The sequence below is a fragment of the Pelodiscus sinensis genome, chromosome 6, assembly GCF_049634645.1.
Source record: "Pelodiscus sinensis isolate JC-2024 chromosome 6, ASM4963464v1, whole genome shotgun sequence".
Taxonomy (NCBI): domain Eukaryota; kingdom Metazoa; phylum Chordata; order Testudines; family Trionychidae; genus Pelodiscus; species Pelodiscus sinensis.
The window spans coordinates 20,100,707-20,127,125 of NC_134716.1; the positions used below are offsets into that span (position 1 = coordinate 20,100,707).

General features: G+C 43.5%; 1 protein-coding gene across 10 annotated transcripts in view; it reads right to left on the bottom strand.

Moving 5' to 3' along the window:
• ADAMTSL1 (ADAMTS like 1) overlaps positions 1-26,419 on the bottom strand; it is a 707,788-nt gene that overhangs the window by 188,148 nt on the left and 493,221 nt on the right. For 9 of the 10 annotated variants that reach the window (XR_012904618.1, XM_075931513.1, XM_075931512.1 and 6 more), the window contains 3 exons: positions 14,434-14,560; positions 4,174-4,248; positions 1,629-1,786 (listed from right to left, as the gene is read on the bottom strand). Coding sequence is in view for 9 of the 10 variants with exons in the window: in XM_075931513.1 (XP_075787628.1) it covers positions 1,629-1,786; positions 4,174-4,248; positions 14,434-14,560 (360 nt within the window). In the remaining variant the exon portion in view is untranslated. The remainder of the gene's footprint in view (positions 1-1,628; positions 1,787-4,173; positions 4,249-14,433; positions 14,561-26,419) is intronic. The other variant, XM_075931510.1, reaches the window with a different exon arrangement.

Sequence of the window (26,419 nt, forward strand, 5' to 3'; positions counted from 1 at the left end):
TCTGTTAAAAATCAATGGCAAAATTTCTATTAAGGTAAATGGCAAGCAGGAACAAATTGTAGAAGCTAAGCATTTGCAAAACAATAGCATCACTTAACTCTTATATGGCATTTTTTATCCATGGATCTCCACGTCATTTATAAAAGGAAGGCAAAATGTATTATGTCCATTCTACAGATAAGGAAATGGAGGCACAGACATAAATGGTTTCACCCAAAGTCACACACAAAAGCAATGGCAGAGCCTGGAACAGAATCTAGCTCTCCTGAAGATCAGTTAAGTGTCTTGGACCCTGTTGCCTTCAGCTAGTATATTTCAATTGTCCAAGCCTAATAACATTCCCACCCAGCAGCAAATAATGAAAATTAAATTAAATCTAACATTATTTTGATTTTCGTAAGCAAGGGTGCAATTTGCAAAACAATTTTTTTTTTTTAGTATCTAAAACATTTTAAACAGAGAAATGTCTTTGGAGTTGGTATATATTCCATCAGTGCCAAAGGGTGATATTTTGGGGGTTGAACTGCACTCTAAGCTATCCCCCCCTCCCTCTGATCAGGAAGACAGAACTTCAAGCTTGTTTTCCCGCAGTTCTTTGTTCAACAGACACTTTTGGTTGCTGGCTCTGGACTGGATTAGAGGCTGCTACCATGCTGACAGAGACAGAGGATAGTGCTCTAGTGCTCTCAATAGCTTAAAGAGTGCCTCAGTCCAATCCAATCCAATCACCTATCACATTTTCCAATACAGCATTCATACTCTACTTTCAGCTGCCACAAGGTCATCACCATTAGCTTAAATCAAACATCCTCTGGCTCTAGGTCCCATGATGAAAAATTTATGGAGTCCTGGACATGGTACAAGTTATATACAGCTTTATGGATGAAATCCTTCAGGTCTCTGTGACCTACTGAAAAAAAAAGGTTTTATTTTATTGTAATCCCCAAATGTTCAGTTTTGTGTGTGCGTTTTTCCTACAGAATGTGTGCATTGCTTCCAGCAATGTGTTTTGTATTACCTGGAAGAACAGAAAAGCACTAATGGGAGGAAACAGCTTGATTCTTATTGCCAGTGCAACACAAAACAGAACCTCCAAACAATACAATGGCTTCTATACCAAAGCCATTCTGCTTACCTTGGGGTCTCGGGCCCTAGTTCCCTCCCATTTTACATTTTCAACAGGGCATTAGTGGTATGAAAACAGTATACCTCATGGCTTTCAGTCTTTTATTTTTCATGTCATAAACTAGGTAAGGTGCTTGGTTTTCAATTTATATCTACCCCAGACGGCATCCACTGAAGGTAATCTGCCTTCTCCTGCCATTAGTCCATCTTTTATGAGCAAGACACACATGGCATGTGTGTTCCACTCCATAAACTAGTCTCCTTCCCAAAGAGCTTCCAATGAAACTTTTATCATCCATTTATCAAGATTTTCAGAAAGGGTGAAGGAAATAGATTGCTCTAGGGCCCTAGATATAAACATTTCCTGGCAAAGGATGCTGTCTAGGAAAGATCCGTCTGGTCATTCTGCTGCACCAACTTGGCTCCATTTTGGATTTTTGTTTACACACACCCACCCACACACATACACCCTCCCCCCCCCCCCCCCGTTTGAGCCCCCTCACCTTGACTGTGAAGTCTGCACTGAGAGGCCCTGCTATTCTCAGTATCTCCTTGTCTGGAAACTTCTGGAAGTCGACACTAGAATTGTCCACTAGGAAGGAGCCTGTAGAACTGAGGCTGTTTTCACCCTTCACACCTTGGAGAGTCTTGGTTTCCAAATCTGACAAACATAGAAAATGGTCACCCAGAGCAGGCAAGCATGTGACACGTACACAATAATAGTTCCTTAACCAACATGTACTCAGTGCCTCACATGGGGGCAAGGGAATCAACCATTTAGGTGGCTGGCACTGGAACTGACTAAACCTGATAGGCATTGCACTCTTGTACACAAGATTGGAGAGCAGCTCAGGTTTGGCTTGATGCTCCTCCATCATGATGGGGGAAGGAGAAGGGAAAGGTTGAGTGTGGCCCAAAGAAATTTGAGTAAGCGGCATTGTGCCAAGTGATCCAAATCCAAACCTCAACCTAGGGACTTACCTGTGCCCCACTGTCCCAAATCTTCACTGGGGCAATATCTCCTTCCAAAATAAAAAATAAGATACTGGATCAGCCTTTTTTTCACTTCTACTTATACATCCTGTCTTCTAAAAATTCCATTGCAGAAGTTTGCTAGCTTGGGAGAGAAGGCAGGACCAAGGGAAGAGGGAAAGTCATTTACAGGGAAAGGAATAATAACTACATTAGAGCGGACCAGGAATACCCCAAGGTCCACTTCCAAACTAGTATTTCAGAGGATTTGAACTTTAAAGAATATATTATGTATTTTTTGTTCTAGTTTATAACCTGCAATTTGCTGGTCATTATTCACAGCTCTAAATCTAAACAGCTATAAAAAGACTATGAAGTAACTACTGCTGTCTCAACACGAATGGCAGATCATTTACGGGGATTTCAAAACGCACCCTTTCCATTGTATGGTGCGATTGCCTCTGCATTTCAACTCTGTGCTATTACTAGTGCTCTGTAAATGTTGACATACAGATTCCCCTCTCTTATCTATGCAGTCAGAAAGTTGTATCCACCCTTAGGGAAGAAACACACTGCTATATTTTGTAATTGCCCCAAATGTTACATCTTGCAAGTTACATCGCACTGTGGCTATGTGTACACTGGCGCGATCTTGCGCCAGAGATACGCAAATGAGGCTACGCGTGGAATATCACTGAGCCTCATTTGCATATCTAATGAGCCGCCACTTTTGCGGAAGAGGCTCTTGCGCCAGAAGGAGCTGTCTACACTGCCCCTTCTTGCGCAAGCAAAACCCTCTTGCGCAATGCCGCTATGCTGATTATTTTCGGGAATAACGGCATTGCGCAAGAGGGTTTTTCTTGCGCAAGAAGGGGCAGCGTAGACAGCTCCTTCTAGCGCAAGAGCCTCTTCTGCAAAAGTGGCAGCTCATTAGATATGCAAATGAGGCTCGGCGATATTCCACGCTTAGCCTCATTTGCATATCTCTGGTGCAAGATCGTGCCAGTGTAGACATAGCCTGTATGTTTGGGAAGATTATTAGAAACTACAGCAGTATTTTTTTCTGTAACAGCATGGGCAGCTTATTTGCACTTTGATCCATCTGAAAAGAGGCAGCAGGTGGCTGGCTATTGCAGGGGTATGCAAGAGAGGGAGAGAGTGCAAAGAGATTTGCTTCCCTGTCCTATGTCCCTGTCTACAGATGAATTAAAGCTGCAGTCTCAGTTATCTCCTGAGCGCAGAGAAAGTTCTCTACTTGTACGCTCTGGGGCACATGGGACTCCAAAAGGTGCAGGGAGGAAGCAGGGCAATCATCCCCTTTCCAACTCCCTCCACACCAGCCAGCAAACATTGCAACCATGTAAGGGTTAGTGTAGTCACCAGGGGCAGATATAGGGCAGGGCGAACGGGGTGGCCGCTCTGGACCCCGCGCTTCAAAAAGCCCCGTGCATGCACCATGGCGCCACTGCGCATGTGCATGGTGTCACTGCACATGTGCCGTGGCAAAGGGGGGGCCCCGCGGAATTACGCTGCCTGGGGCTCTGCAAAACTGTCATCTGCCCCTGGCAGTCACATTCCCTCAGGGGCAGTGCAACTCAACTGCACAATCTGGCTGCACACATGTGCATCCTTTCTATTGTTCTGACTGTGGATGAATGGGGTGCATATGGGAAGCAGAGAGCAAGCGATTTGGATAAGAACAGAAGCACGTGCTAAACTCATGAGCTGCTTGATGACAGAGCTCAGCTGCAGGGAAGCCTGTACTCTAACCTCCTCTATGTCTCTGCAGCCAGCGGGGTTTTTTTCTAACAGAAAGGCTTGGCATCGAACTAGTGCGCCAAAAGATAAATGCACAGAAATGGCTGAAAAACTGAGGAGGGACAGAAAAATGTCGTGTCTTTGGCCAAATTCTACTCCCAGATGCAGGTGCAATTCCACTGATGTCACTAGGATTGTCCAGAGTACCTGAAGTCAGGTTTCTGTCCTGTGTTGAAACCAGACATTCCAGTTGTATATAAAACACCACAGGATACCAAGGCTCTTATTAAAGCAACAACACACTGTCTTTCTACTTACATAAGTGATCAGGTCCTTTCAACACTAGACGAACATGCCTACTTCCATAGGGAACAGCAACAACAGTATCTTCTGCTGCAGGGAAATACAAAAATGCACGGAGTCAGTAAGTAAAGGAAGTCCTGTCTGCAGACAGGCACTGAAAGCACTGTTCATGGGAAAACTGAAAGTAAAGCGTTTGGTAACATAACCCCCCCATCTGAAGTCCTGACAAAATGCATAGGTAAGCAATCATCTTCAAGGGACTTTCCAAGTCCCATTCTTACCTACTAATTTTATTTATACTCCACTATTACCCAAGTGTCTAAAGTGGGACCAGCAGCTTTTTATTCTACCTGGCCTCCAATTAAAACAAAGCATATCCTACTCTTCCGAATTATTTTGGCAAATATATTTGTGTTGAATTAGGGAAGTATAAAAATATTCCAATGTTCAAAGAGAAAAGTTAAAATACTGAATTATATAACTCCCTGTTCCTTCGCATGGCACAAGATCTCCCAACTAAATGCGATTCCTTCCTCGTCTCACTACATATCCTACTTAGACATGCACCCTGCTATGGTGGCAAGAGTTGTGTTTTCCTTTCCATACTACCCACAAAAAGCCTAGTAGTACCAGAGTCCATTAGATCTACAGTATAAACAGGCTCTTGGGGACTGATCCTGCACCGCTGAAGTCAGCGGAAGCTTTGCACTGACTTCAATTGGAGCAAGATTGAGCTCTCAGTGAGTCCAAGCCAACAGTCACTAACCTGATTTCTTCTGCAGTTTATACAATGCTGTTAGATCAGAGTTGCTAAAGAGCCAGCTGTCTCAATAGCATCTTGGTACTCCATGGGGGGAATATGAGGTGAGGGTGTTGTAGCTCCAAAGAGCAGATTCCCCACCTTCCCACTGACCAGCTGCTAAGCCAGGTAGGCAGGAGAGTGCTTAGCTGCATCCAGTAAGGCTGTTCCCCTCTCCTCTCTCTGCTGCCCATCTCCCTCCCTCTTCTCCAGCATAATGCAGGAATCACAACAGTGTTGTCCCCCACAAAGCTGAAATTTGCAAGGGACTATTCCCTTCAATCCCCATAAAAATTATCCCCAGGTCTGAGTCATGTGTCTCCCATGAACAAGGAGCTGGGAGGCCCTGCTTTGCAAGCAACAGGGTGCTATTTTATCATGTGAAAGCAACACAGCTGCTAACAGGCTAGTTTTCATCTGAATATCTGTCCAGTCACCAGGGCTTTCTGAACAGTGGTCAAACATGGGCAAGGAAAATAAAAAGATTTCAGTAGTCAGGCCCAGCCTGGGATTCTAGAATTGATGAGAATTTCTATTAAAAACAACCTGCTGTGTAATACTTAAGAAGGTCAACATTGTAATTGCCATTATTGTGCTTCAGAATCAACACACTGTCGTGATGAGTGGGGTGGTTCAAACATCTCTTAGGACAGGGCTTTTGTCTGTGGCCCAGGGTGTGGTTTGGGTTTACGCAGGGCTGAACACGTGGCCCGTGGGTGGGATCCTTTGAACATGGCCTCCACTGGGAACATGCTCCACAGTGACAATTCAATATACTGGTCTTCTGTCGATATGCATTTTAGTAGTTCAATTCCTGGACTGTCATTGATCATTAAAAGTGCTGTTATATGGGTGGAAATTGGGTAAATATCGCATTTTATTAATATCAGCAGAAGTGATTTAAATGGGGTCTGCGTGTTGTCTTGCCTTAATCTTTGTATTCTTGCCCATCAGTGTGAACGATGCTATTTGCAATATTTGCATACACACACACATCCATGCTTGCGGTCCTCACCATGTGCTCTGAGTACAATTGTGACCCTCGGGGCTTCCAAAGTTGAGTAGCCCTTGAGTAGTCTTAGAACCATTATTTCCGTTTGCAGGCTCAGGAAGATGACATACACTGTTCTCCTGTTCTCTCTTCTGCTGTATCCATAATCAAAAAGTTATCCATTGCATGACACTGCCCATAATGATTTTCCAAAAAGAAAAACTTTGGGTTCTTTGTAGATATCTTTTAAACGTTGCAGACAGTGGGAAAAAGGTGGATGGAGCCTTTAAATGACATGTATGAACATTTTTAGTACAAATGTATGTTCATAAAAGTTAATGGACTGAGAGTGCTGAAAATAGAAAGTCTCTGTTTACCCGAAGGTCACAGAAAGTGCAAGCAAAGACAAACCCTCCATTTTAGCCCTCAGTTTGCTCAACTCAGTCTTAAAAGTGCTACCTCTCCATGATCCCTCATGCTTACACTCTTGCAAAAAGTGATTCAGTGATCACGTGATTGTATGACCCTCTGATTACCAGAAAATAGCACCTCTCTCAAATTCCATGTATAGTTATGGGGTCTGTTTATAAGCCAAGTTAAAGTCTTGTAATTCAGTTCACTGAGTCATGTCACCGTCTAGACTTGTAGGTGTAAGACCAGTTCAATATTTACAATACTTTCTATCTAGCTGTCCAATCAATAGGCTGTATATCTCATCTGGTCCAGACACCACAAAACTCTTCCCTTTTTTGGCTTGTGAAGCTTTCCCTGAACAGAAGATACAGCTTTCATGTATGACTGGTTGGAATATCACGACAGAAAGCTTTCTTTCTAGGGAAAATATTTGGGAGCCATTAAGTCATAATCATTTTAGGACTGTCAGTGCTGGGGAAAAGTTCAGCAAATGTCTCTGCTGATGTCCTAAAGGAACTTTTATCAGCTGATGCCAATGTGTTTTTGTGAAACAGTGACTGAACGTGAGCTAACAGAATGAGTATGCATATGGTGAGGATAGGTAGAGAAGGAGGAGTAAAAGACAGAGATTCTTTACACAGTAATAACAGTAATTTTTCAATCAAAATGTGATTATCCAAATCCTGGTTAATTCGAACACTTTCTTACCCAAAGTTTGGATATGTCCCAAAAGGTCTTACTGACTCTACTGTCCAAAAGATCTTCCAAATACTGCCAGATCCTAGAAGCAGCACATGCCTGAGCTGGGGTCCAACAGAACTGGAGTGATCTTGTCTGCAGTACGACCGCGCAGAAGCCCTCAGCTCCGCAAGGCTAAATCTCCAGTCTTGTGGAACTCCTGCATTTTGCAGAAGAGAAGCTGCAAAGCTAGCTAGACTTGGTGAACTCAGCTAGCCTCTACAATTGGGGGAACAGCCCAGAGGATTTGAAGATTGTTTTCAGAGTGTCCTGATGCTAATCATAGTTTACAAAATGTGCTGGGCCAGCTTTTTTCTCAGGTTTCCAGGTGTGCTCTGAGACCTTTGGAAAATGGAAGTTAAATAGTCAACTATGTTCTGTAATGTATCCTGCACATCTGTGTGTCTGGTACCATTCATGATAGCAAGCACAAATTTCTTTCATTTCTACATGTAGGTTCTTGGTCAATTATTTGACCAGAGAGTCTTACCTGTTTGACTGTACATTAACAGATTTTCCTGCGGCACTAATGACTATGACATACAGTTTCCTTGTTTATCCCGTTTTGAGTGTGTTTCATAATATCTTAAATTTCCAAAAATGTTAATATTCTCTTTAAAAATGTTATATTTTAAAAGAAACACTAATTTTTCCAGCTTTATTAGAAATCTTATTGTTATTGTTGAGTAGCTGACACTGACACGATTCCCCTTGTGTTATAAGCTTTGTGCTGAAGAATTAAAGATTTACTAATGTGTCATGGAACAACTGCAAAATTGTTTAAAGACCCCCTCAGTGTATCTCACACAACTGCTTTGCATTCTCTCTCTCCATTTTATTACTAGGAATATAGTTCACTACCCTGGTTGCTTGTTCTCCATATAAAATCATAGTATACTCTTTGTGAAATGGCATCTCTCCATGGGATTCCTTATTATCTTGGAAAGTCTCAGCTTGTGTAGTGAAGCAGTAGCAAGATGGGAGGACCATGTCCTGGGATTTATAGGGAGGAGAAAGGAAGTGCACATATTCCGCTATTATCTCTAAGAAGATATGTGGTGGGAGTGGGAAAACACTTGGTGACAGTGTAATGCCCACATGCAGAACCGAACCTGGGACCAGTGGTTCCCAATCTTTTTTATGCTGTGGATCAGCAAACTCACTCACAAACTTTATGCCGCTCAGTAATATTTTATTTGCATATTCATATATGCAAATGATGAATATGAGAATAAAATGTTGCCAGTCTGCCTAGCCCTAACCCAGCCCTGTGCTTCCCAGTGCCTGACACCCTTAGACCCCCACTCCTACACCCCATGCCCTTTGACTCCTAGGCTGTGTCTAGACTACATGCCTCTGTCGGCAGAGGCATGTAGATTAGACAGATCAGCAAAGGCAAATGAAGCCGCGATTTAAATGATCACGGCTTCATTTACATTTACATGGCTGCCGTGCTGAGCTGATCAGCTGTTTGTCGGCTCGCGCGCTAGTCTGGACGTTCCCCCTGTCGACATCAAAGCCCTTTGTCGGCAGCCCCGTTATTCCTCGTGGAATGAGGTTTACCGGGGCTGCCGACAAAGGGCTTTGATGTCGACAGGGGGAACGTCCAGACTAGCGCACGAGCCAGCAAACAGCTGATCAGCTGTTTGTCGGCTCAGCGCGGCAGCCATGTAAATGTAAATGAAGCCGCGATCATTTAAATTGCGGCTACATTTTCCTTTGCCAAAACAACAAATCTACATGCCTCTGCCGACAGAGGCATGTAGTTTAGACGTACCCCTACAGTCCATGCCAATACTTTCTTGCCCCGTGACCCCACCATGCTCTCACCCATCATCCCTTTGCCCCTACCCCCACACTCACCAGACTGAGGCTGCCCCCTCTATGGAGCGTGGCAGTTACTGCGATGTGGGAAGGGAGAGCGGCCTCCTCCTTCATACCCGTTCCCTCCCCAAGTGTGTCTTGTGCCCCCATGAGTGGGGGGGGGGGAGCATGGAGCCTCGGCCGGGCTGCCATTATGAGGAGGGAGGGAGGGAGGCTTCCTCCCGCCACTCCCTCAGCCCCAGCGCTGCCACCAGCAAAAGCGGCCTCATGAGCAGGGAAGGGAAAGAGAGAGGGGGAGCCCTGGGGAAGCGCCTCCTGCTCCACCTCTGCCCCAGTGCCGCCACTGGCAAAAGCAGCTGCACGGGCAGGGGGGAGAAGGAACCATGAAGCCCTGGGAAGGCACCACCTGCTCTGCCTCCTCCTGCTATTGGTGGCAAACACAGCCGTGCAGGTAGGGGGAGCAGCCATTGGCAGTGCCTGTGCCTCCCTCCTTCATGCCCCCATCTCACCAAGAGCGGAGCGGGGAGGAGGGGGGAAGGCACTTCCTGCTTTGCCTTCTGCTGTCACTGCCTGGGCCACCATGGCTGCTAGAGGTGAGCCACCAGGAACAGCTGGCTTGAGCTCCAACAGCCACCGTGGCCTTGCAGCCAGAGGCTTGCAGATCTGTGGTTGAGAACCACTGCCTGGAACCTCTGGTGCTGTAGCGCATGAGCCTCTACAGCTTGAGTTAAAAGCCAGCTGGCTTTCAGCTAAGGCTGTAGAACAAACTCATTCTTTTCTCCATGTAAGTGGCTTACGTAACACTAGATGAGACAGTGAACCACACCCAGTATGCATGCGGGTTGCAACTGCACCCTCTGACAAACAATATAGAGAGAAGTGGGTCAACTGGGTGCCCTATGAAGCTAAATGGAGAGAGGGTAAAAAAGAGTATTAGGCTTCTAGGTCTTTCCTCAGCAGACACATAGGTTTGGTCTATACTAGACCAGGAAGGTCGGCTTAAGATAATCAACTCCAGCTACGCAAAATGCCTACCTTAAGCTGATCCTTGATGGCATCCATACAGTGGGAGGCTGAGGGGAGTAATGTTTCTGTTGGCTTCCCTTACTCCTCGCAAAAGGAGGAGTAACAGATGCTGGTGGGGGATGCCCTCAGTGTTTGATTTACAGGTCTATGTGCTAGGCCCACTAAATTGAATGCCAGAAGATTGACTTCCGGAGCATCGATCTTCCGGTAAGTATAGATGTGCCTATACTGGTATCATGAAAGGGGGGCCCCTGGCCTGTTGGGTGGAGGGGAACAGAGGGATTGTGGAGGAGATACCAAAGTCAATGACCTGCCCAAGTCTTGATGTTTAAGAGCATGCATCGAAACCCAAAGTCTAATCAGTTCTTCTGCCTTTAGATTTTGATGCAAGAAGTCTGTGTAGTTGTACCAACAACACTCATGCTTAAGGGCAGGGCAGAAAAATAATTCCTCTTTCCCTCATTGTATAGTAATACAGGCAGTCCCCGACTTACGCGGATCCAACTTATGTTGGATCCGCACTTACGAACGGGGTTTTTCTTGCCCCGGAGCTCACGGGCGGCGGGTCGCCACCTGTGTCCTCCAGGGCGAAAAAAGCTTCTCCCGGTCTCCCTGGTCTGCTGGGGGGGGGGGGGGGGGTCCAGGAAAGCCGCTGGACCCCCCCCGCAGCAGACCAGGGACACCCGAGCAAAGCCGCCGCCCGGGCGGCTTTGCTTGTTTGCCTGGGAGCAAAGCCGCCCAGGCGACGGGACCCCCGCCGCCTGGGCGACTTTGCTTCTGTCCCCCTGGTCTGCTGGGGGGGTCCAGCAAAGCTGCTGGACCCCCCCAGCAGACCAGGGACAACTGAGCAAAGCCTGGGTGGCTTTGCTCGTTTGCCCGGGAGCTTTGCTCGGGTGTCCCTGGTCTGCTGGGGGGGTCCAGCGGCTTTGCTGGACCCCCCCCAGCAGACCAGGGAGACAGGAGTAAAGCCGCAGAGCGGCTTTGCTTGGGGGCAAAGAAGCAAAGCCACACGGGCGGTGTGGTCCCTCCACCTGTGCGGCTTTGCTCGGGTCTCCCTAGTGTGCTGGGGGGGGACTCCCCCCAGCACCCCAGGGAGACAGGAGCAAAGCTGCACGGGCAGCGGGGTCTCTCCGCCTGTGCGGCTTTGCTCGGGTCTCCCTGGTCTGCTGGGGGAGGGAGGGGGTGCAGCTAGTGCGCCCCCCCCCCAGCAGACTAGGCTTTCGTTGTGGGACGCCTGGGGTAGAGCAGCTGGGGTGCTGCTGGGTTGGTCCTGTGGGAACTTACTGGGCAGCGCCCCAGCTGTTCAGTCCCAGGCTCCAGATTCAGCAGCTGTTGAATCTGATCAGGCTGATTCCAGGAAGCTGGGGGCAGAGCAACTCTGTCTCCGGCTTCCTGTAGTCAGCCCCTGGTCAGTTTCAGTGGCAGCAGCTGAATCTGGAGCCAGTTCCGACTTACATACAAATTCAGCTTAAGAACAAACCTATAGTCCCTATCTTGTACGTAACCTGGGGACTGCCTGTATTGCAAAGAGATGGGGGAGCTATAACTACATTTGACACACGTGAGGAAAAAAAAGGTATATAAAGTAATATTTTTTATTGGAGTGATCTCCTTATAAGCTTTCAACCTGTACAGAGTTCTTTTTCAGGACCTGAAGAATGAATGAACTCTTTTGTACCAAAATCTTTTGATAATTTTAATGGGTGAAAAAGGGCATCAGAACAGGTGTTAAAAATTCAGGAGGGAAATCAAGGGTTCATCTGTTCCTACCCTGCTGCATGTCAGTTTCTGATTCCTTTGGCACTGGTATACCGTCCCTATAAATACCAATGAAGTTATCTGCATAGCAAGTGCTATTTTAAAGGGTTCTGAACTTCTCTTGCCGGCGTTATCCTTTCCCTGCCCATCTGCATGGTTTAAACAGTGTGGAGAACAGAGTTGGATACAAGCACCAAGAGAAAATGAATTCAGTGTGATGAGCACAACAGCACATTTGGGATGTTTTTGAGAAAATAAACCATTTCCAGCAACTCTTGGCACCATAGAAAAAAGCCATTGCCCAATTCCTCCAGCAGAGCTTGAGAATTGCATGTTTGTAAATGTTCCAGTGTATATTAAGGAAAATAAAATCATATGCATGTCCATTAGCAGTGTTCCCTCTACTCTGCGTGGCAGTACAACTTCACAGGTGATTAATCAGCCTCACCCAATTGGAGGCTCAGGGCTCCGAGCATGGAGCTGACTGGGCAGGGCTAATTAATTGCCTGTGAAGCTGTGCTGCCGCACAGTTTAGAGGGAACATTGTCCATGAGACATCTCTGATGACCTCTAGCCACCTGCTTAACATATGCTCTGACTGATTCTTCCTATCTCACATAACGGCATGGCTCAAAAGTCTCTTCCTGATGCCCTCAGAGCTTTCCTGGGGGGGTGGAGGTGCACAAGAAGCATGAGAAAAGAAGGAGTCCTTCCTGGGACAAGCAATTATTTTTAAAGAGAAGGCCTGCAACTGGTGGGAGGGGAGAGAATGCACAGGGGACAGTTACCCTGAGCCTGGTGATTTGGTGGCAGCCAGAGCCCTGCGGCTATTTAAATTGCCGCTGGAGTACCATGCTGGGACTCCATGTGGCTCTGAGGGTTGGTGAGGAGTGTTGCTGTATGGACAACACTGAACTGGCTGCCCCGGCCCTGGCCCTTCAACCTGAGGCCTGGCCCCTTCCAGGGGCACAGAACTAGTTCCCTCCTCACCCACATCTTGCTCCGGGACCCACGGTGGCAGTCAACCCCGCTGAGCCTAAGATTAAACAGGCCATTACTTCAAAGACACCACCCATCCCAGCAAAAAAAGTAGGCCGGGATCTCATGAATATTTAAGTACATGCATAAATTTTACTCTTGGAAGTAGTCCTGCTAACTTCAATGGGGCCACCCAGATGAATCTGTGTGCTTAAGCGCTTGCAGGTTCAAAGCCTAAAAGCCCACTTCCACTTCAGACGACTTGCACTGGCTGAAATTTTTGGTCAAATAATAAATTTGCTGAAAAACACAGTTTAGGGGTTACTGAGAATATTTGTATATTTGAGTTAAATTAATTATTCTTTCAGTTCTATGCATGACTCCAGTTTATTCCTCGGAAAGTTGCACAAGTATATCAAAGGGGGGAACTGGGCTCTAACAGAGGTTCTTTACCTGCTTTTTCTTGTCAGATGTTTGATATATCACCACCAACTTGTATCTACCTGTTGTTTCTTATACTTAGTTGCAAAATCTTTGGCTCAGGGACTGCATTTTAGTTACGTGCTTGTATGGAGCCTGTGGTGTCCTGATCCTTGACAGTGGTCTTGAAGTATTACCACAGTACAAATAATTCTACTAATAATAAAAATTAGCTATTTATAAAAAGCATTTGTAAAGAAATTCAGAAGTGATTTCAAGTCTGAGGACTGCACAAGCTACTCAGGAACATTTCAGAGGGCAGGATTGCCCTAATGCTCTATGAATTATTGCCAGACACAGTCCAACCTCAACAATGCTAGCTCCTTCCACAGATTATTCCTTTCCCTCCTCCTTACAAGAGACGGTCTTAGTCCTTTCCCTCCCACCACATTAAGATCCAGAATGTCACTGTGCTAATTAGGGCTGTGTGCTGTGCTCCCTGCTGAACAAGTTATTCTCTGAAAGAGCACAGATGATTCTGTAAAGAAACGCTTCTCATTGTTCTTTCAAATGCATATTTAAAGAGCAAGATATCCACCAGCAATCCACAAATGTACATACACACCTCCACAGGAAATTACAGTGTTATTTGAAATGTTTAGATCACATACCATGAAGCATTAAAAAAAAAAGAATTATAAAAATATAGAACTGTTTCACGTAACTCCAATAGAACTCAGTGCAAGAGAAAAGTAGGTTCAGGTATTGTGGGACAAAGCATGAGCTCTCTTAGGGTTAGACTCAGCTTATCGCATAAAGAGCAGCATAGCTATACCATTCCAAAAGGAGGACTGAGGTAGATATATGCCCCAGAAGGACATGACTTCCTCCGCTGCTCCCTTTAGCATAAGGTAGGAGTGGCATAAGTTACTTTATCCCTTTTCAGGATGCAACCCACGCCAGGCTATATTCCTATCCTGCTAACCTGAGTAGCGAGTGGAGTGGATGAAACCAACGTGCTTCTCTACCTTAAAATGGGGCATGAGATTTCCCACTCTCTTCCCACTGCAGACAGCACTACAGTCTGAGCATTCCTTACTTAGCCAAGGAGAGGTACTTAGCGTGGGAGGACATGGCCTGACTCTACCTTATTCCCGTGCATGGCATAATAAGCGCTGTGGACACTCTAGCCCTTAAGAAACTTGTATACTTCACTATGAAGAGGAAAGGTGGCACCTTACCCGTCTACCTGTCCTTCTGATACCTCATCACCACTAGCAGTTTGGAGTGCTTGTTCTACCCTTTGAGGTTAATGTCAACCGCTTACGTTTATTTGCTGAGAGTTGGGATTTATATTGGCCTCGAACCAGCCGGCAGGTGGACCCATCGCCATTGCAGACCCCACAGTTATCTTCCTTGACAGTGCTTCCCAGCTGGTGATCACAGCCAACAATCTGACAAAAAGAAAGATGTGCAGTTCAAACTGAGTGCTTATTGACTGCTGGATCCATCTCTGCAACTAATTACTGCCAAATTTCTCTCACGACATCTCCAGAGGGCCATAAAGTACATTAGCAATGAAAGAATCTGAATGAATCTGGCTGAGAGCTTGAACTGAACTCAGGAGCTAGATACTCAGCAGGTCTGCACTAAATGACTTTTGCATTTCAGAGAAAGAAAAGGCATTTTTTTAGGGTCTCATGAATGCTTCTCGGTAACTGTCCTATCAGTGATAACATTTTAAAAAGATTTGTAATGAAAAATAAATGATTCTAGTTAGACTGATAGATACTTACACTACAGAACAGTACAGAAAACAAAGTAAAAACAAAAACAAAAAACTCCACTGTGATCCTAGTAGTGTCTTACTTGATATACAGTTGGGAAAACCATGTGGCTTTAATTACACTTGACAATAATCCCATTCCACACAATCAAAGCCTGCATTCAGATAATGTTAAGGATTTGATGAAGGAGGGGAAGGATAATTAAAAGAAAGGAGAGTTAGGAGATCTGGATTTTCTATTCCCAGCTCAGCAATAGGGTATCTCTCTTTAGGCAAATCCTCTTAGTTAAAAATGTTAAACCTGGGAGACTAAACTGGGCTTTTAAATCCAGCTGGCACAATGTGATGGAACAATGCATCAGGCCTGATGTGAGCTATGGCACAATTTGCCCTCTGCCACCTGGATTTGTAACTGATATATCTGCTCTTTTGTTAATAAACATATTTTTGGTTTTATTACAAAACTACCTCAGAGCTGTGTACTAAGCTGAGGTGTAAAGTCCTCAGATAACTGAAGAGGCTAGTGTGTGCTCCGCCTCTTTGGAGGCAGTGAACTTAATTTCTGAATATCCAGCCTACGCATGGGAAGTATGGGTGAGATTGGTGCTGCAACACTTCCAGGCTTTGCATCTGGCACCCTGGCCCAGGGCTCCTGCTGGTCCCGAGTCCCACCACAGCTGGAACCCTGGGCCTCTTTGAATCACCAGGCCCCATGGCAACGGCTACTTTTGCTCCTTTCCCCCTGCCATTGGCAGGCCTATGGGTTCCATGCCTGCGGGTTCTGCCGCTAATCCCAGTGTCCGGGCCACCAGCTCCAGGGGGCAGAGAAGGGCACGGGGAAGGGGGCTGCCGCTCAGCACACCCACTGCAAAAACTGTTCCAGTGCCACTGATATCCACAAAGAGGCACTGGATGCTGCATGGGAGATGGGTTAAAGGAGACTCAGCAGCCTGGCTGTTGGTGTCACCCTGCCAAAGCAACCAGGGTGGAAGCCAAACTGAGGCCATTTTGTGCTGTAAGCAAGCTGGTGGTGCCAGGCTTCGGAGCTAAAGCTGCATTTTACAGAAGTACCCAGAGTCACAAGGGAGACCGTGACAAAACCCTGTAGAAGTCTGAGTGAAAGTGTTATAGTAATATAATGATATTACTCACTGTACAGTGAAAGCATCTGCAATTAATGTTGGTCACAACAACACACTGTGAAGACTCATTTTAAAACACAAGAGGGCCAAATTCAGACTGGATAGAAGCAGACCCAATTTCTTTGGTTTGCACCCACTTCAACCAAGTCTCAATTTGGCATACTTTAATTATGTGGTAGGTCATAATAATGACTCTACAGAAGCTAACAAGAGCCACGAGTAAATTACAAAACATTTTACATCAGACACAGGTGCACAAAAACAGCCAAGATAGAAAGAGATATTGTTCAGCTTTGCAACAATAAGATAAAGGTGAAATAATCAAGTTTCTAAAATTATTGCTAGCCTGACTGGAAGCCAATTGCTCCATTTGAAGCTACAGAATATAGTTTTATGAATCCTGTGGGTGGAGTCATAATAGACCTAATTTTATGCTGTTAACCTTGATCATATGTTTAAGGCCTTGTCTACATACGAAGTTGCACAAAAATAACTAAATTGATTTTAAATGGTATCTTTTGTTATTCCAGTGCAAGTTCTGACACTTTTACTCTGAAATAAGTAGCCACACACACTTACACTGCAACAACACTTAGGGTACGTCTACATTGCACAGCTATTTCAGGATACCGGTATCCCAAAATAGCTATACCGCATCTACACAAGCCACCCGTTATTTCTAAATATTTTTCGAAATAATGCGCGCTATATCGCCATCCTGGTAAACCTCGTTGCATGAGGGATAAGGGATGGCTTGAAATAGCGCATTATTTCCAATTTTGGCACTGTGTAGATGTTTTGAAAAAGATTCAAAACAAAATCTGCAATTTGCATAGCACAAATCGCGTATCTTATTTCGAATTTAGGGTGCTGTGTAGACGCAGCCTAAGTGTGAATTACACCTAACCAGTCATGCCATATGTTGGGGGTTGTTGCTATATTACAACACTCACATGATATGAAATTAGATTGCTACAACTGCATCATTGAAATGCTGTTGTTCGGAGCGGGATTACAACCCTCTCCTATATAGTAGGCAAAAAGACTCCCGTTGAAGATCCCAATCCCACAGGAACTGCAGGCATTTCCCCTTCCCTAGATCCTGGCACCATACAATTACTCACAGGTATGCTCCACAATGGAATGCAAATCTAAATGTGCCCACGCATACCTCATTCCATAAAGCACATTTGAATTCCTTCATTGTGAAAGGGCTTGGATATAAAAAAATTCTGTTGCATCCATCCAATTTCAACATCAGGTTTTATCCCCTTAACACTTCATAACTTTGCATGCAACTCATCAGCAGTCACATCACCTCTGGCTGTGATATTATTGTATCTCATTTATAAATTGAGCAATGTTGGATGAGATCAGTACTTGGATGGAAGACTGCCAAGGAAAACCTCAGGTACTGGAGGAAGTTGTGTTTGTGATTCATTATTTCTTTTCAGATGATATGCAGTCATTGCCCCAGCGCGGCGCTGGAAGGCCCTGTTCTGCTGTCTAAATGGGACAAAACAGAGGTCACTAAGCACGTGATTGCTAAAAGTCTGGTGGCATTATATAAAAGATCAGAGTTATTAACCTCACTGCCCTGGCCAAATTCTAGTTTAGATCATTATTTTCTTCTGGAGTAAGTTCCTCTGCAGTAAGGTCCATTCCCTAAAACAGAGGTGGGAAATCTTTGGGGTCAAGAGCCGCTGACCTACAGGAAAATAAGTTGGGGCCTCACACAAGAGAGAAGCCAAATAATCCAACCAACCAACCCACCCTCACTAACGTGGCCCCAAACTGAGAAGGAGAAAGACACTCCCCACATTCCCCTTGCACACCAGAATCTGGGAGAGGGATAGGGGGACAGGTTAGTAGATTTTGTGTGCTCCAGCCCAGCAGGAGAGCAGTGGGGACTGGAGTGCAGGTGCAGGCTACCCAGTGTTGGGCGGGGGGAGGGGAGGAAGCCCTGAGTCCTGAGGGCTGGATTCAGGTAAGGTGAGAGCTGCATCCAGGCCCCAGACCTTAGGTTTCCTACCTGTGCCCTAGAAGTATCTATATATAAATAAGGTGGGTTGAAGGGAATGGGGAGAAATAATATCTGATTTTGTAATCAGTTTGGTGATTTTTTTAAAATAAAAAAGGAAAAATCCTTTTGTGGAGTTTACAGGAAAGAAACTGTACAAGTTAGAGCTTCACTTGAACATGATAGGTCAACCTATAAAAAATACAAGTTTCTGAAATATTAAGGAGGCTGCAGCAACTCATCTATAAGTAGAATCATTCCTTCCTCCCCTAGCAGAGATTTGCTGGAGAAGGTATAGGTGCAGTCCAGCTCTGTAACATTATTTTCCGCTTCCTTTGTGGCTACTCTGCTAGGATCAGGACCAGAGAGAGAATGGGAGCTGAGTTGCGAATACAGCCATTGTCCATGGCATTGTATTCCCGGAAATCTGCATGGAATTGGCAAGGAAGGCAATGCTCCTCAGTCAGCAATCTCTCCCTTCCTTGTCCAGCTCTGTGATGTGTATCCGTTCTAGAGAAGAGGCCTAGGGTAATGAACATCAGTGTGATCATAGGAGCACAACTCCTAGAGAAACCCTTCTACCGACACCTGCAGATTTCCTTGGGTTGAAATGTCTATGAAATATTTGCTGAAGCACAGCAGATGATTCCCAACCATTGGTAGCCAGGCCTAACTACTGAAAAGTGCATCTTTGGAGATGTAGTATTGGCCAGACTTTGCCCCATGACAGAGAATGAAGTCACGAGGCACTTGAACTACAACTCCCCTGAAACACCACGACTGCTGAGGAGGACATAGATTATTATCACCTTGACTTTGAAACAAAACGTTTTTGACATTTCTGAATGATAATATTGCATCATTTTCATTCCACAAAAAGTTTTAATCCAAGATGCAAACAAATATCAAAATAATGGAATTACCTCTGGGATTTGGGTTTTCGATCAACATCAGTACTGACCTTCATAGATCTCAGGAGAATATGGGGATGAAGAGAGATGAAATCCCTGTCTATTTCACAAGTGGTGGGGGGAAGGAAAACCTGCCTTCTCCTACCCAGATAGGGTGATGAACAAGTTGGAATTCCTAGAGTTTCTGATCCCTTCAATACACTCTCACAGTCCTGGTGACGACCTGTGTATTGCAATATGCTACAACATAAAATGTCACAAGTAGCAATCATGATATCCATTTTGGACCTTTTCCTAAACCCATTGAAATTAACACAAAGTCCATTCCATCAGTGGGTTTTGAATTGGACCCTTATTTATTTAACGACATTTCTATGGCACTTATTATGGTAGTACATTTAATAGCGTGAGGTGCTTGAATACATCATGTCAAGCCTTAGCGGCACCCCAGACTTTGTGGAATATAAAGAAGATAGCTTCTTTGCACACCATACAATGTTGAGGAAACCACCAGTTAAAATCAACAAGGGTGCTTGCTTTCTTCCCAGCAGATGTTATCAGTGTGCCATCTTCTAACAGCGCTCACCCTTAGCTAAGCTGACTTTTAACTCTCCTTTTGTGTTTTGTAAAGAAATAGCCCAACAAAAACCAGAATAACAACAGCTAATTCTTAGTTGGCTCAGACTATATTGTTCTCTGGACACAGCACAATGGTTCTGCTCAGAGGTAAAGATTCCATATTGCTTTGTAGGCTGAAGTCCCATACTTCATGCTGCGTTGGATTCCCTCCCATCACCATACTTGACTGAACTGACAGCAAAATAAACTGGAAGAGTTGGGATACTCTTGACATTTAGATATATACATAAAAATATTTTTACAAGACACTACATGAGCTAACAAAGCAATCTGCTTATGTGCAGTTTGGTATCTTTAATGGGAAGGTCTGACAAGATTACTTGTAACCGAGTGTGTCCTGTCCTGGTGGACATGAACTTTTGCTCTCCTTAGCAGACTTTTCCAGGAATAAAACTGCACCTGCAATGACATGTTCTGGGTGAATCCTGCCTGCCCAAAAATGCCCTGGAGTAAGAAGTTTTCATAATAATTTCTTTTGGCATTGAAAAATCTTGGGCAGGAAATAAAATAATGAAGGCAAGCTTGAAAATCTAGCCTAATATACATAAATACACTTTCCAAACACCCTGTCTACATCACAAATACAACTAGCTAAGACTCTGGTAGCAACATTGTTGCCCCAAGCTGGTTACAAATACAGATCCAAAGCCTTCATTTGTGTAAATTCTCCTAGCTCAATTGAAGTCAATGGAGCAGTGACAATTTACACCAGCTGAGGATCCAGCCCATAGTTTCATTTTGGACCGTAACCATATTTTATAATCAGGTTGACACAGTATGTGCCCTTGAACTTTAGTCTGGTTATGAAATAGGACTAAGGTCCAAGTTACTCTGCAGTCTCAAACCATTGGATTGTATTCCCCACATTCCTGGGCCTGGACCTGGCTGTATCTGCAGGGCAGCTCTGCTGCATAGTTTCCTGTAGGGTGCATACTTGCATACTTGTGCAGGAGGAAATGAAGGATGGCACATCCAATTAGTGGAGCTGAACAGGCATGGCTGTAGTTCTGAAAACTTTGAAAACTTTCCATTTATTCCTACCCTTAGTTTCCTATCTTTTAACCATGAAAGGGCCTTCCCATGACAACTTACTTTACTTAAGAGTCTTTGGTGAGGGACCTTGTCAAAGGCTTTCTGGAAATCTAAGTATACTATAGCCACTGGATTCTCCTTGTTCACATGTTTGTTGACTCTCTCAAACAACTCTAGCAGATTAGTAAGGCATGATTTCCCTTTACAGAAATCATGTTGACTTTCCCCAAATAAATTATGTTTATCTATGTGTCTGACAATTTTATTCTTTACTAATTTGCTCAGGACCGACATTAGATTTACCCAAATGTAATTGCCAGGATCACTTCTAGAGCCCCCTTTAAAAATTGGCATCACGTTAGCTATCTTCCAGTCATTAGGTACAGAAGCTGATTTAAAGGACAGGTTACAAACCACAGTTAATAGTTCCTCTATTTCACATCTGAGTTTTTTTCACAACTCTTGGGTGAATGCCATCTGGTCCCAGTGACTTGTTATTATTAACTTTATCTATTTGTTCCAAAAACTCCTCTATTGACACCTCAATCTGGGAGAACTCCTCACATTTGTCACCTAAAAAAAATGGTTCAGGTTTGGGAATCTCTTCAATATCCTCAGCTATGAAGACTGAAGCAAAGAATTCACTTAGCTTTTCTGCAATGACTTTATCATCTTTGAGTGCTCCTTCAGCACCTGAATTGTCCAAGGGCCCCATTGGTTGTTTAGCAGGCTTTAGGCTTCTGATGTACAAAAGAACATTTTGCTATTACATTTTGAGTTTTTGGCTAGCTGGACTTCAAACTTCCTTTTGGCTTTTCTTATTATATTTTTACACTTAATTTGACAAAGTTTATGCTCCTTTCTATTTTCCTCACTAGGATTTGACTTCCACTTTTTAAAAGATTTCTTTTTATCTGTGTCTGCATCTTTTACTTGGTTTTTATTGTTCTCTTACTGTGTGTTTTAATTTGGGGTACACATTTAAGTTGGGCCTCTATTATGGTGTCTTTGAAACGTTTCCGTGCAGCTTACAGAGATTTTACTTTTTTGTCTATACCTGTTAATTTCTGTTTAAGTAACCTCCTCATCTTTGTGTAGTCCCCCTTTCTGAAATCAAATGCCAGGGTGTTGGGCTTCTGAGGTGTTTTTCCCACCACAGGGATGTTACATTTTATTACATTATGGTCACTATTTCCAAGTGGACCAGTTATATTTACCTCTTGGACCAGATTCTCCACTCCTCTTAGAACTGAATCAAGAATTGCCTTTCCCCTTGTGGGTTCAGGAACCAGCTGGTCCAAGGAGCAGTCATTTAAGATATTAAGACATTTTATCTCTGCATCCTGTCCTGAGGTAACAGGTACCTAGTCAATATGGGGATAGTTGAAATCCCCCACCTTTATTGTGTTTTTTATTTTGATAGCCTCTCTCATCTTCCTTAGCTTTTCATAGTCACTATCACTGTCCTGATCAGGTGGTTGATAATATAACCCTACTGCTATATTCTTATTATTGGAGCATGGAAATACTATTCATAGAGATTCTATGGAACATTTGAGCTCATTTAAGATTTTTACTTATTTTGATTCCACATTATCTTTCTCGTATAGTGCCACTCCTCCACCAGCATGACCTGTTCTGTCCTTCCGATATATTTTGTACCCTGGTATGACTGTCTGGATGAGGGTTTTTTGAGAGTGTGGCCTAGCCATCCCCACTTTCTTCTCTTGATTCGTACATCAAGTGGTTCTTGTCCAGCGGGCTCTGTTCCAAAACTCCTCATTTGTGACAAAGTCTTGCTATTTGATGTGAAGGATGTACCTCAGGCATCTGTTTATGAATGTCTGTAGTTTGTGATTTGAAGACTTTTTAGTATTCCAGGTCTCGTATCCATACAAGAGCACACTCTTCACATTTGTGTTGAAAATTTGCAGTTTCATCTTCGCAGATATTATTTGTGAACCATCATCCGGAATAGTGATAGGACTGTAGCCGTGTTAGTCTGGTGTAGCTGAAACAAAATACAGGACTATGTTGCACTTTAAAGACTAACAAGATGGTATATTAGATGATGAGCTTTCGTGGGCCAGAGCCACTTCCTCAGATCTTGTTAGTCTTTAAAGTACTACATCATCCAGAATAGTCCATCAAGCTCTCACATGGAACCCACAAGGAAAACATAAAAGAGGAAGACCTCAGACTGCATGAAGAAGATCTACTGAGATTGAAGGACAACAACTGGGGTATTCCTGGAGTCAGCTAGAAGTTTTGTTTCAAGACAGTGAAGTGGAGGAGACTTGTAGATGACCTATGCGCCACTTGGGGTAGAAGGGTTTAAGAAGAAGAAGAATGACTGTGTGCCATTGATTGTCTTCATTCCACCAAGTTTCTGTGATGATTATTATATCAATACCCTCCTTTAAAATGACACTCTCTAGTTCACTCATCTCATTATTTAGACTTCCTATAACATAAGAACTGGGGGGTCACCAAATGAAATTAATAGGTAACAGGTTTAAAACAAACAAAAGGAAGTACTTCTTTATGCAATGCACAGTCAACCTGTGAAACTCCTTGCCAGAGGATGTTGTGAAGGCCAGGACTTTTAACAAAGTTAAAAGAGAGCTAGATAATTTCATGGAGGATAGGTTCATCAATGGCTATTAGCTAGGACACGTAGGAATGGTGTCTCTAGCCTCTGTTTGTCAGAAGCTGGGAATGGATGACAGGGGTGGGACTAAGTTTGAGGTGTCCCACTCCAAGCTGGGCTGCCTAGACAGCCTGGGAAAGTCTCTGCTGCAGTGGCAGATGGGAGACAGAGGAGTGTTCCATGCCGTTTCAGATCCAGATGGGCTGCCTCAGGGTTGGGAGAGACTGAAAGCCGAGAAGCAGGTAGAGAGGACAGTCTGATTTTGTTTCAGCAGCTGCTGGGATGTGAGGACTGGGAGATGCTGAAAGTTCCAGCTCCAGTGGCTCTGGGGTGGCAGGTAGTGGGGAGTGAGAGTCTCTTTGGGCCCCAGCAGGGCTGGGAGGAGAGAGACAAGTTCTGGATGAAGAACAACTCCAGTAATTGTGGTTTGTTTTTTAACCAGAATCCAAACTCTTGTATTTTTATCCTGTCATGTCAGAGCACTGCAGTGGCATTGGCCAGGAGAGATGCCTCTTTCTAAACCATTTCTAAAACTTAATGGAAATCACTTAGATTCCAGACAAAAACCATTAAGGCCAGATCTTTCTTACCTAATGTAGTTCTGGCTCTTCAGAGTACTTCAGTGACTCATAAGTAAGGAGCACTGGGTTTAATGTTATGCTTTGTAAAAGGAAAATCTTATTTGCAAGCTCTTTGAAGCAGGGATGCAAACTCTAAAGCCATCCATTAAGGTGCTTCGTTTCCTTATGGTATGTGTGCGCAAAACCTTAATGAGACTACTCTGATTTTTTAAGTAGGTGAAACACAGTGTGAAACCTGGAAAACTTTGCCTTTTTTGTTGAATTTGCACAGTGTGTGGCTCCTAAACACTCATTTAAAATACACGTAACCATTTGTTTAACTCCTTGTATTTTCAGTGCTGTCATTTGTTTCCAGTTTCGTTTGCTCTTTGTGTTGCTTTATTATTTATTTTTACTGTTTTCTGTGTGAAATATTGAGTTGATAGCCCATAGAAATTGCATAAACCTGAGTTAATGACTTTTACACTTTCAGTATCAGAAAATATTCTATTAATATTTGTAATGAGGCCATGACTATTTCTAGTTCACTCATAGATTTCTTTAGCATTTTAAAGATGAGCTATGAGTGCAAATGATATGCAGGGATGGTTTTGTGAACTTGAAAAGTCCATAGCATAGTAGCAGATGCTTAGTTTTTTGAGAGAAGCTTTCCCTGAAGATTATTGGGCAATGTTTGGAAGGAGGAGTAGATTATTAAATTGGGTCTCTGGTGCATCTTTCTTTGCTTTTGCTTAATAATCATATCTTTCTTTATATAGCTGTTTTGAGTACACCATATTTTCATGTGTTTACTAGCTTGAGTTGTTAAAAAGGATGATAAAATATATCTATTCCAAAAGCAATGTTAATTTTATTTTAATTGTATTTTGTATTAGATATTTTAAGCCGTTACCTTGTTAATTATGCCTTATTTAATATTCTTTTTCCGTATCTATGAACTTTAAAAAAACATATTTAGATTTTTAGTTTATACTGGTAGCATGTATCAGCACATTATCTCAATATTGGTACACATACCAAAATTCAATCTGCCCATGGATGGAAAAAATTAAAGAAAACACAGTTCTGTAGTCAACTTACATTCGGAATTTGCACTTTTTACAGTCTCTCTTTTTTAAAAAACAGCCTTAATATAGTGAGTATGAGAGCAAAATTTGGCCTGCAGAGCCTTTGTCTCAGATGATTTATTACTGGTGATGATGTCCATGGAGGAAAGTAGAATGTTCATGATACAGAGTCTAAGGTGAATTTACAGAGTTAGCAATCAGAAAACACACTTTTGATCTGTAAATTGTATATAGGAACCACACAACATCATTTCTATAATTACTTTTAAAAACTAAACAGTATTTTAATATTTATTTAATATTTCTCTCAATATTCCACTATCATTAATATTATTCATTATTTGTATTATAGCTGCACCCAAGAATTGCCAGGTTTTCCAGAGGAACAGGAAAACACTCTAGCAAATGATGCAAGAATTATCTTGCACAGGACATTATAATTGAAAACTCAATGTCACAAAATGGTGAAGGCAACTCTGCAGCAACATCCTTGGAACAATGTGTTGTGAGAAGTTGAAAGTTATATAGAGTCTGCACTCCAGTATCACTCTGGTCTCCAAGACTGTGAAGTATATAGTGAGAGCATTAATTTGCTCTTGCTTCACATCACGCTGAATGTGATTCTTTGTCAGCAGTGATGACTTCATGTCATACTTGGATATCACCAGTCTTCTCTTAGGCATATATGCTTTCTGTATAAACACTAGGCTCTTTTGTTGATAGGAGCCAGTCTTCTGTCCTGATGGAAATGTGGATCCTGCTGAAGTGCATCATTATTGACAAAAACAATGTCAATGCAAGCCTTTTTGATGTTGCAGTCTGACAAGCAAACTCTTCTCTTAAGGAACAAATTGCATCCACAGTTCACATATTTAGATCCATTAATAAAAGTCCCTGTGCTACATCATTAAATAATATGGTTTCTCAGCCTCACTTCCATGCTGTAGCAGAAAAAGTGTGTAAAAAAGGAGTAAGATACTCAACTATTTCAGAGTGGTAGCCATGTTAATCTGTAATTTTATTAACAAAGAATAGTCCTGTGACACCATAGAGACTAAAAAAATATGTATAGTATCATGAGCTTTCGTGGGCAAAACCCACTTCTTCATATGAGCTGGAGAAAGCTCATATTACTATATATTTTGTTAGGCTCTAAGGTGCCACAGACCTACTTGCTGTTTTCAACTCTTTTGGAGGATTATGGCTTAATCCTGGGAATTTTGCTATTGACTTTAATGAGAGTACAATCAGCCTCATGCCCCTTTCTTTGGGGGTTCTTAAAACTGCTTCTCTTCACAGACATCTGAGTGCAGGTCACCACAGAATATGACAGTATATGACTAGATTAATTAAGAAAATATACCTTAGGAGGGAAATAATCTGAGCACCTTCTTCCAGCTCAGCAGAGAGGGTATGTCTAGACTACATCCCTCTGTCTCCAGAGAGATGTAAATTAGACATACTGAAATTGCTAATGAAGCAGGG